The 11,670-nt window shown below is 38.1% G+C and overlaps 1 protein-coding gene across 3 annotated transcripts in view; it reads right to left on the bottom strand.

Annotated features, from left to right (window-relative positions):
* Nucleotides 1–11,208, bottom strand: part of abcc3 (ATP-binding cassette, sub-family C (CFTR/MRP), member 3) — a 42,045-nt gene extending 30,837 nt beyond the window's left edge. The window contains exon 1 of one of the 3 annotated variants that reach the window (XM_027177520.2): nucleotides 10,901–11,198. In XM_027177520.2, the coding sequence (XP_027033321.1) occupies nucleotides 10,901–10,936 (36 nt within the window). In that variant the 5' untranslated portion in view covers nucleotides 10,937–11,198. Of the gene's footprint in view, nucleotides 1–10,900 lie in introns of all 3 variants that reach the window. The other 2 variants (XM_027177521.2, XM_047817442.1) reach the window with 2 other exon arrangements.
* Nucleotides 11,209–11,670: the final 462 nt, after the last annotated feature.

An 11,670-nucleotide genomic window follows, 5' to 3' on the forward strand; every position in this document is an offset into this window, starting at 1 on the left:
CACATACTATTTAAATATGTGATATAGCGTGACAATATCAACAAAGTAAAAGGACTTGAAATTAGAGTTCATATCCTGCTGGAGGCCACAGACTGAAATTGGTGTATGAGATTGTGTATGTTTATTGGGGGATATGGTAGCTTAGCGATTTTAGGTGTTGGACTACAAATCAGAAAGTTATGAGTTTGAATCTTAGGGCCACCAAGCAACCACTTCTGGGCCCCTGAGCAAGGTCCTTAACCCTCAATTACACAGTTGTATAACATGAGATTAAATGTAAATCACTCTGGATAAGGGCTGTCTGCCAAATGCTGAAAATGGAAATTGTCTGGTATAAAGAAACAGTGTGTATTTCCAGAATCAAAAATGCCAAGAAACCACTTGCTAGGTAGGTAAACCTCTCTAGGTAGCATATTAACATTACATTGTGTTGGTTATAATAGGTATAGGTATAGGTATATAAAAGGTATCACACTGTAAAACATGCAGTTAGTAAGATAGTATATTATCCCTACAGCTGGATTACTCCTAGTCTAACAGAGTCTGATGCTGATATTTTTACTGAAACCTGAGTTTTTACTGAAAACTGCTTACATTCACCTGCATTAAGATTCTAATAATTTACAGTTATCAGTAACACATGTATGTGGCTCTTCAGAAGATGAATGTTGGACATTTGTTATTGTACTTTATAATATGGTAATACAGTAAAGTTTTAAAGCGTTTGAAAGATGACACTCTGGCTGAAGCAAATTCGCAGCTAGCAACTGATTATGTCAATTTTGCTATGCCACATTCGGTAGCTAGCTAACAACTGGATGACGATTCAGTACAAAATATTTCTGGTGAAATATATTTGTTGCCTTTGAGATGACCGTGCTTTAGTTTGTTTGTTGTTGTTTATTTACTAGAAAAGTTGAAGATTATCTTGAATAGGGTGGGGTTGGCATATGTAAACTAGATGTTCACTCTCAATGCCTGTCATCCAGTTGTTAGCTAGCTAAGATGTACAGTATTATTGAATGCTAATTTTTTTTTATAAATGATAAATGACATCTAGAGCCTTTTTATCCAATATACTATGAAATGGACAAATCAGCATGTTCAAGTAAGCCGGAGGTAAAATCTGCCCTGTCTGTTGGGAAATGACTGCTGGAAGATAAACACAGCTGCCTGGGTTACACTAAGTGTGAACCTGTGTGTGTGTGTGTGTGTGTGTGTGTGTGTGTGTGTGTGTGTGTGTGTGTGTGTGTGTGTGTGTGTGTGTGTGTGTGAGAGAGAGAGAGAGAGAGAGAGAGAGAGAGAGAGAGAGAGAGAGAGACAGAGAGAGAGAGAGAGAGAGAGAGAGAGAGAGAGAGAGAGAGAGAGAGAGAGAGAGAGAGAGAGCGAGAGAGAGCATAACATTCATAATAACAGGCATTTTCCTTTCAGCCTTGTATCAGTGAGAGATTCACCCTAACATTTCTCTGACCCTCTGACATACGGGCCATGTAACACGAGAGGAAAGAAGGAGACATCATCCGAAGAAGCAACAATTTATACAAACATGTAAACATTTACACATAAGATAAAATATTTCTCTGAGAATTTAGAATGCAGGAAGCTTCATCTGCTGCCCCCTTCTGCAAAGTAAGACCTGCCATGGCACTGCATGGATACTGGGGTTAAGCATAGCTTTGTCTGGTATGTCCGTGTGCTTCTATGTACTGTAAGATCTCTTTAAGCAAGCAGCCAGATGGTCCAATAACTGTCCTCAAAAATGGACGACTCCTTTAATTTATCCACTCGTACACACAGCTAGGAAAGTAACTCTAATCAAACAGACCGCTTTGGTAGGTTAGAATAACAAGAAACGATAAATGATATTTTGATATGGACATTATAGTTTTATTTCAATGCCATTGTACAACACAAAGCATTTTGTAAGTAAGTCATTTTTTGCTACACACATGATTAGTGACCATTACAATTAATATTTCACAAGCCTACCTAAGAAAAAGAATCACAACACTGAGTCTCGTCTCTTCTCGTAACGTCTAACAAGCTTGGGGATTGTTGTCAAGGGCATTTTAATCTCCTTGATAATCTTATGCTTGTGTATGTGGACATCCATGTTCAATTCAGACCACAGGAATTCAAACACAGAGACTGAGATGGTCATTACAAAACATTGTTTTTTGTTTTTCCTGAACAATTTCTGTCTTGATCAGGAAGTATTAGATGCTGTTGATGACTGAACTGAACCATCAGCTATAAAACAGCCTCAGCACAAACACACATCTCCGACAGCAGTTTGAATGACGCTTGGTGACACTCATTTTTAACCAGGGTGCCAATATTTTTGAACAGTAATGTAAACGGGTGTAATAAAACAGGAGCTCATTCATTATCAGTCAGAATAAGGAAGTGCAGCACATTTACCACTAAACACATAGTAGGAGGTGTAAAATTTATGGAGGAGACACAATGTGGTGGTGTAGAAACGGCATCGCTAGCAGAAACAATGAAAGATGGGAATTTATCGGACGTTTACTGGAACAGAAGTGGAGCTTTAGGTGTCGTCTTTGCCATTCCATGCCCCACGTTGAATCATAAGTATTGGAACAATGCAGTGAGTGAATCAGTGAAATTAATTAAATCGTTCTGAAAAATGACAAGCATAAATGTAAAGTTATTTTATGTTTATACTCCACTAATAACAGCTCTAATGCTTCAGTCATGATGGAAAAATTAATATAATTTTGCATGAATCGGACTTTTCTCATGCCACACCATTTACAGTACATATGAAGCCAAGATTATTTGTCGAAAAAAGGTCTATTTGTAGAACAAGAATTCTTGTCAAATCCTAGCTACTAATAAACTCAAAACAATCTCTTTTTTTTTATATACATATCCTCTTATGGGTATAGGAGATGGGGGAAGGGGGTGGGGCTTCCAGACAACATACTGTAAGTATTGGAGAGATCATTTCACCTGTTCAACTCATTATAGATTAAGTTGTTGATTGGTTCATGTCACATTTTTATTTGGAAGAAATCCTTTAGTAATTTGATTCCCCTTAATTTACTTCCAGCTGACATACCAGCAATGACTGAAATATGCACGAAGCAAACAGATTTTTTGGGATTATTTAGAGTTTTTTGCCAAGATACACACTGGGGCATTTATCCACAACAGCACAATGCATGCATCCTGAATCCTGCACGCGACCACCAACATACTGTTTGCAAATGCTTCCTGAAAGTCACAAATTGCTCCTGCTGAGCCACCTCCATGCTAGCCAAACTCACAGCAGGCGTTGTGTTCGTGTGTATGCTTGTGTGTGTGAGTGAGTGAGTGAACAAGAGAGAGAGAGAAACACTTCTGTGCCCTTGTGTAATCTAATCCAGCCGGAACAGCCAGGCGGTGGCTGGTGTAATAGCTAAGCCTGTGGTCGAGATATTGTATATGACATACAGTAGACGTATGACTACCTGCATTTCTTTAACAGTGCTGTTGTTTGCAGTGTGTTGCTAAAAAAAATTTTATTTTCATTTGATATTTTTCATATTATTTTTCATTCTTATTATTTTTCTGTTATATTATACTGCAGATGTATACAGTACATATAAGATGAATACATAAAGATCATGCCTGCAATTTCACAGAGCAACTACTGGGTCCTTAAGCAAAGCTCTTAAGTGTGTATATGTGTTTGGTTTGAACTCTGTATCACGTTTAGGTCACACTGCATAAAAGCAAATGCTAAGTAAACACCGTACAGAACAAATTTCCATATCTGCAGTTCTCCTCTACTATGGAAAAAAAAACATCTGAGCAGGATTTTAGTGTTGTGTTCCATATGACCCAATGTGATATGAAAGCCATTCCTTTTGTTTGTTTAAGCTACAGTTTACCTCCAGATTTCAGCCTGTGTTTGATTTCCCAGCAATTGTGAGAAAGAAAAATTAGCCTGCGATTCCAAACTGTTACACATCATGACTACACACATGTGCTCCTGCCACAAAGGCCTCCTCTCATATGGATTTCCTGTCTGATCCCAGTAACAACAGTATACATTGTTCTCACCGACCTACTGAGAAAATGTAATTATGACAAAATTGGCAAGACTAACTCTGACGTTAAACATGAGTACCAGAGTTTATAGTCTAGGTAATTGACTGATTGCTATAAAAAAGTAATTCTCGTGCGAATATATCCCACAAGAAGAGTCCTAACAGAACAGAAGTTGTGTGAGGTCCGTGTGAACAAATATCTCACACATTTCTATGAGGAAGCCCTACTTTTACCCACAGAGGACTTTACCTTAATGCAAATCAGTTTATTTATGTCTGTGTGAAAATAAAACATAATGATGTGTAATAAAATGCTCTTCTACAACACAAGGACGTAATATTACATTTCGCTTGCCATGTTGTAATCTTTATTAACACACTGATGGCAAAAAGCATGTGCTTTTATTGACAACTCTAGGACAATTTTCGAATATTTTAGAGCAGCGAAACATCAACATAAATACAAAAACATCATAAAGCATTATTGGATGTGAGTTTTGCCACGTCCAGTTTTGTTTTCCCAACCACAAGAGCTTCCTTCTTGTTGTTTTTTTTTGTTTTAGCATAACTGACTGAAAATCAAGACGATGAAGTGAAACTCATGGAAAAGGAAAGTGATTTTTGTCTCATTATTCAAGAACATAACAATTAAGCTACATAACAATTATTGTTCTGAGACATTAAGACTCATGACTGTCTAGATCTGGACTTTTAATTGAGATCAATAGCCGGTCTCAGGACATCAAGTCTACACTGTAAACACATCAACAAGTGGAACTATAAAGCCAAATTCAGGCAATTATCAAATCAGCCAGTCATGTGACATGATATTTGACCAAATACCACACAGTTAGAGAAGAGAATTATTTATAATCAAAGTATTCGATGTCACCTAAATGAGAACGGGATCGATTGTGAGTCTGGATCATCTCAAGGGTTCTTTTTTTGTGGCGCATCATGGAGGATTTCCTCAGCACTGTCACCTTGGCTTGCTCATTAGAGATTCTCATTTTAAATGGTATATTTCTTTAAAGCTCCTTTCGATCAGGTCTAGTGATAAAAGCATTAAAGAAGTAACTCAAATTGAACTGACAGAAAACAAGTGCAGAAAATTTTACGTACTGTCGGTGATCCAGAGCAAGAGTTATTTTCAAACAGTATCTTCTGATTTTATCTCACTATTGGCAGTCATGTTGATTTCCCCTGAGTTTTTAAGATTTGCTTATATGCAGTTTTTTTTCTCTCAGAATACGAGATGAGCAGAGATATCAGCGCCAGTGATGTGTTCCACCTGTTAGACATAGATGTGCAGGATGTGCTCAGAGATATGCACACTATAATAAATCTGTTAACTGGGAATAAATTTGGGTGAGTTGACGGCTTCGAAACGTTGGTGGCGCAAATTAAAAGGCAACGTATATTATGAAATCTGTGTAAAAAAAACAGATCTAAACGCATAATAGTTTTACTGTCTAACAAATGTATCTGTGATAATAACTTTTTCGTAGCATTGCTTACATTATCAGATAATGCTTTGGTTTTGTTCGTCAGCAACAACTTTCTGTCATGTAGCTGTTGCTTATAAGCAGTCTCTCCAAGGTTTTGTGCTTTTGTGGATTTAGTGTAGGTGCCTTGATATTCAGAGAAACTTCCAATTAAAAAAAATTACCACAGTTTTACTGCAGATTTGGCCCAAGACATGTCATGTGACATCATAAACAACACACATTAAGTATTCAATACAAAGCCCTCGTCGGCTGGTAGTGGAACATCACTACATCCATCATAAAAAACTCAGTGCTTAAGTTTTTCCACAAAAAATGCAAAATCAAGCATTTTGGCCTCACCGATCACAAAAAACTCTTCAAAATGCTGTCAGGATTATAAGATAAAGTCACAAACATGCTAAGAGTGTCAGCAGAGCTAGGAATGTAACGCTAACAAAAGTACACAGGGTTTCAGTGTACATTTTAGGAAGGAATCAGCTCAGATTAACTGTTCAACTGAATTAGCCAGGGTTTGAACTTGAACCAGTGAATCATTTTAATTATGTGAATGTCAGGCAAGTTCGGGTACGATCTATCTATCTAGAGGTACTTTGAATAAGTACACACTGTGTAATCATTGGACAACTCCACTTTCTTTGTCTGCTTTTTTTAATCTGCATTCGTTGGCTGACTTCTACATCAGGGGTGACCAACCAGTCAGAGACCAAGAGACACATTTTTTACTGTGTTACCGCAAAGAGCCACATCATACACATGGGCACACATGATCATCACCTTTTTTCCCCTGTCATTTTGAGAGCGAACTTGACACAAATTGTTTACTCAAATGAGCTTGCTCCTACTGGGAAACTTTGAGGTATTTTCATCCCACTCACATGCGCGTTTGACGAAAATACCGTATTGAACTCGAGCGAAGCGAACACGCACATTAAAAAGACACAAATACAAACTTCGATATGAAAGTAAGAACCGCACGAAACCGGGCAAAGAGCCGCATGTGGCCCGGGAGCCGCGGGTTGGCCGCCCCTGTTCTACATAGTTTAAGGTTCAGATTGAAAGACTTAATGTGATCATCTCTTCCAGATTAAGAGACTAAATCCACTTGAATTTATGTACAATTAGTGCAGCACTGTTCATCCTCTTCGTCTTGGTGTCGTATCGTGCCAGTCCCAATATAGGTTGTTGCCCATAACGTGACCCATTTGGGCAGATACTGTATATCTGATATATAAGCTATATTAAATTCTCTGACTTTTACATTAATGGCTTGTATATAACTAGGATTAAAGATTTTATCCACTGCTCCTACTGTGTATATGAATTAACTATATTTAAGTATGAAGTTAAAAAAAATTATAGAAATAATAAGAAATAGGTAGTGGTAATAGAATGTGATGTGCAATGTGTTACATGTTACATGTGCTAGCATGATGTGTAGTTGTGTTATGGTTAACTAAACAAAATTAAAAAGAAACAGATCATCTGCCATCCAGTTTTTAATAAAATATATATTATCCACACGTTTATGTTTTTTTCCTGAGGGGAACAAATCATTCTGAACAGCTGAACAACTCAAGAAAGACAAGGGTATCTACAGTAAACTGAACTCTTTAGAGTATCCCATACTGACATGCCCTTATTTTCATGCTCCTGTCTAAACTAATAGTTTTAAAGAATTTAAATACAACCGGTAACACTTCTGAGTGGCGAGGTGTGTGTTAAACAAGAACATACTTGCGATGTCCATGTGACCTACTTATGACAAATGCAAACTGCATGGCCAAAATCCCTGAACTATAATAAAAACAATCAATCATCAATGCAATCATTGTGCACTGAAGACATGAGGTGGGCCCTCGCATATCTGTATCTTATACTGAAGTCAGCAGACAGACGTCTGTAAAATTTCAACGACCTTCCGCTGTTGAGTTAAGTGGAACATGGAGAGGTGATGATGACAGATGTATGCTGCTTTCACATGCAAGATCTGTGTTGGGGTTAAAACCAGTAGCAAACGTGCAAAATGCTGATTCATTTCTGCAAACCTCCAGCTAGTACAATACAGAGATTTTGTGTTTGCTCTTTTTCCTTAATATTGGACTGTAATGCACAAACAAAGAAATTTCAACAAGCTCTAACAAATTTTAACAGATAACCCAGAAGAAAAAAATTGGCCTGGGATACTATTATACTGTGCTTTGGGTGAAGGAGCATAACTGAAAGCTTCCGTTGAAGCAAAATCAGTGTAGCGACGAGTTAAAATGAGGAATCACTTGAGTAAAACTTCAGACTGTTCAGTTTTGTGGTCATGAAATGCAGCTCTAGTGTGATCGAAGCATGATGAGAAAAGCCCTTAACATCCACATGAACTCTCTCTCTCTGTCTCTTGTAAGCTTCTCCTTTTTCTCTCCTTTCACACAGCTCTGTTACTCCTACCTATCTCCATGACCCGAAACATTTGAAACTTTAAGGACCGAAGCTGTGACCCAATTCTAGGGTAGCGTTGTCTCAAATAGAGCATTAATACTATTAAATTTATTTTCTAAAAGGATGTATAAATCATTTCCCAGTCAAAGGCAAATGGTGGTGAACGCATGTAATCCGACACTGCTAGCTTTAGCAGCATACGTTTTTTAAAAAGTAAATCACACATAGGCTGATTTAAAAGATGTTTATATGATTACATCTTACACTACAAAATTGAAATGCACAAGTACACAATTTGGGACTAGTTTTGCACTAAATTACCCTCCTACATTAGTATGAATCATGTTCAACTTTACAGTATTAATTAATTCTCATCCACAAGCAAAAGCTTGGATCCTAAACGAACGTGGGCATTTCAGATATGATTGGAAGTACAATACCCTGAAGGTAGAGAGAACACTGTTGAGCGCACATCTGTCTTCCCCTCCTCCATCCTCTTATATTCAGCCTGTTGATGTAGCACTCGGGTTTGCGTATTCTGGTATGCTCAGAGTGCGGTGCAGAAACTTAACACCTAGGACTTTGAAGCCTGCTACGCTTGTGAATTACAGCCGAAGCCTAGAAGAACTTCGAACCTCTGAACTTACGAGTTCTTCTTGTCCCCAAATGTAAATTATTGCCCATTAACCAAAGAAACAAAGCACTGCTAACATTCCAGGGTACTCATTACACATACAGTGTAAGTACTTTCATGCTAGCTCAGTGCTTACGGTTTTCTGCTCATGTTAAGGAGGTTGTTCCTTGTGCCTTGAGTAAGATCCTTATCTTTTCAGTCCATGGCTCCTGGACATTTATTATCATAAAATGTTTCATGTCACTATGATGGATTAAGCTTATAATCAGTGACACTGGTAATAACACTGGTATACTATTACTCACGAGTCTTATCTTTAGTGATTAGCGCAAACTATGAATGAAAATCCATGCATTATATCCAAGAGCCATAACCTTCAGCTCTTGCTGAATGAAAATAAAGGTGCTCCGTGTCTAAGATGCTAAATATGAATTTGATGGATGACTCATCTTCTGGAAGTCAAAGATTACTGGTTATAAAAGGAATTTTTTTTTTTATTGCATCCACACACTCAAATACTCTCTATCAAAAACATCCTGTTCACATATAGTTATCAAACTAAGGGCAGTGGTGGCTCAAGCGGTTAAGGCTCTGTGTTGTTGATTGGGGATCAGGGTTTAGGCCCCAGCACAGCCAAGCTGCCACTGAGGCCCTTGAGCAAGGCCCTTGACCCGCTCTGCTCCAGGGTGCTGTATCATATCTGACCCCAACCACTGTGATAGAAGATAAATGCTATACATTTACTATATGGTTAAACAATGGACATTGTGATATGTCACATCAGCCAACCAATTCATTCATTAGTTTCCTATAACAGCACACAACACTGTTTTAACTGTGTACATTAGTTGTACCTGTTTCAATTCTCCTGATAATTGGGACAGTTTTACATGCATTTGTTTCACTGTAATCAATCTATAGTATAATAACAACACAAATCAAATTATTTGGTCTTTTTTTTAATAATTGTCTTCCAATCCCCCATACAAACCTCTCACTAATGTAAGATCCTCATACATCATAAGTACATTCTATTTTGTTTCTACCACCAAAAGTAAAACTGATGTTTTCATCTTCATGGAGAAATCCTGTAATGTTTTGTTTTCAGTATTTCACTTATTAAATCCAAAAAATAGCGAAAAACCCTGAAGAGATAACCCAGATTTCCAACATGGACACAACTACATGGCCTTGCACAGTGTTATTTTAACTACAAGTTTAATATATTTAAGTTTGAAACAACCCAGTGCTAACAATGTCATTTCATCTTAAGAGGTCAAATGCTCAAATGCTTTTTTAGAAGAAATATTTAGATTGTTTCCGGGTTGCAGCAATGCACAACCTTGTATACGATGACAAGGACATAAAGATAAGTTAAACCTATTGAGAACATCTTACACAATGCTCTCATAAATAAAGGTATCGCACTGTGAGATTCCCGATTCCCGATCTTCGACTTGGAAAACTTCAGACAATTTATGGTCGATTTATATGCCTTAGATCAAGATACACTTATATAATTATAACGTATAATTACACACACACACACACACACACACACACACACACACACACACACACACACACACACACACGCACACACACATATATTATATAATATTATATTATATAGCATTCCTAGTAATAAGCTAGTCTATAATCATGACATAAATATAAAGTACCTAATAAATACTGTAACACCTAAATCTCACTCCATCCTTAAACTCATTACCCAAAAAGACCTGCTGGGTTTTCCCCCCTTGTTTGTTTGTCTGTTTGCTTTGTTTTTAAATAGGATTTTATATAGGACTGTATAATTGTCACTGACATTTTGTGCAAACGACAAATAAACTTGAGTTAGTGTGAGAGCTTGAGTGAGGTTGAGAGTACAGACCACAGCCAGGAGGCAGCCATGTCACCTCCTGCTAGACAAAGTTAAACTGTTTCCATTGATGCTGCCGGTGTTTACTCCAACCAAACAACAAGCTGGATACATTTCCACAACGAGAGACATTTTGTAGCACATTTTGTTGTTTATTTGTAGTAACCACAGCCTGATTCCCATCAGATGACATGTGAAAAGGCTCCAGGGGTTTTTACACTAAGTTTTGTTTATGGCACAGTTGGAGTTCACTCGGCTTTAATAGCCTACAGTGAGAGAAAACACGACTTCTTTGCGTATTAGGGGAAAGTGTAGTCGTGTTACACAACTGTACTGGGATCAGTAAGTTTGGCATTAAAGCTACACGACTATTACCCGAACTGATACTCACCCAGAAGGGAAGTTCAGATCCGCACAACTGCTCCATCGGGGCGCTGCTCCTCAAGCCAACTGTTCCTCTGGAAGAAAGGACGCAGTTTAGTGTCTTCTCAGCTTCTTCTGGTCAAACATATACGACTCTCTTGTTGTCTCTCACAGACACACACACATACACACATATACACACATACACACGAGTGACTAGCCGTGTGTAATCCGGCTGTGAGATGGACAGTGCGGGGAAAGTATTGGCCCCCCAGCTGTCGCGGAGTAAGAGAAGGCATACGGAGGTTGTCATGACATGAAGGCCCTGCCCACAGTGCCGCCTCTCTCTCTCTCTCTCTCTCTCTCTCTCTCTCTCTCTCTCTCTCTCTCTCTCTCACACACACACACACACACACACACACACACACACACACACACACACACACACACACCCGCGCGCGCGCACTCACACACACATTCACACATTCACACTCTCACACACTCACACATACACACTTGTTGCTCTTGTTAATCTGTAATCGTGATATCATTATGAAAGTACCGAATAAATGCACTTAAATATATCCTTACCCTTAACATCAGCACCCAAATGGAAACCTATATGGTTTCCCTGTCTGACATTGTCAAAACTCAAAACTAGCAAGTATTCCAATACTTGTGGGGACAATTGGTATTTCAAAATACCAAAGTGTCATATGGCAATTACATCATCATATCATTATTAAATAGTACATAGTTCTTTTTTTGTAGAATACCAGACTGGAATAACATTGTGTG

This window comes from Tachysurus fulvidraco, chromosome 8, assembly GCF_022655615.1.
Source record: "Tachysurus fulvidraco isolate hzauxx_2018 chromosome 8, HZAU_PFXX_2.0, whole genome shotgun sequence".
Classification (NCBI taxonomy): Eukaryota; Metazoa; Chordata; class Actinopteri; order Siluriformes; family Bagridae; genus Tachysurus; species Tachysurus fulvidraco.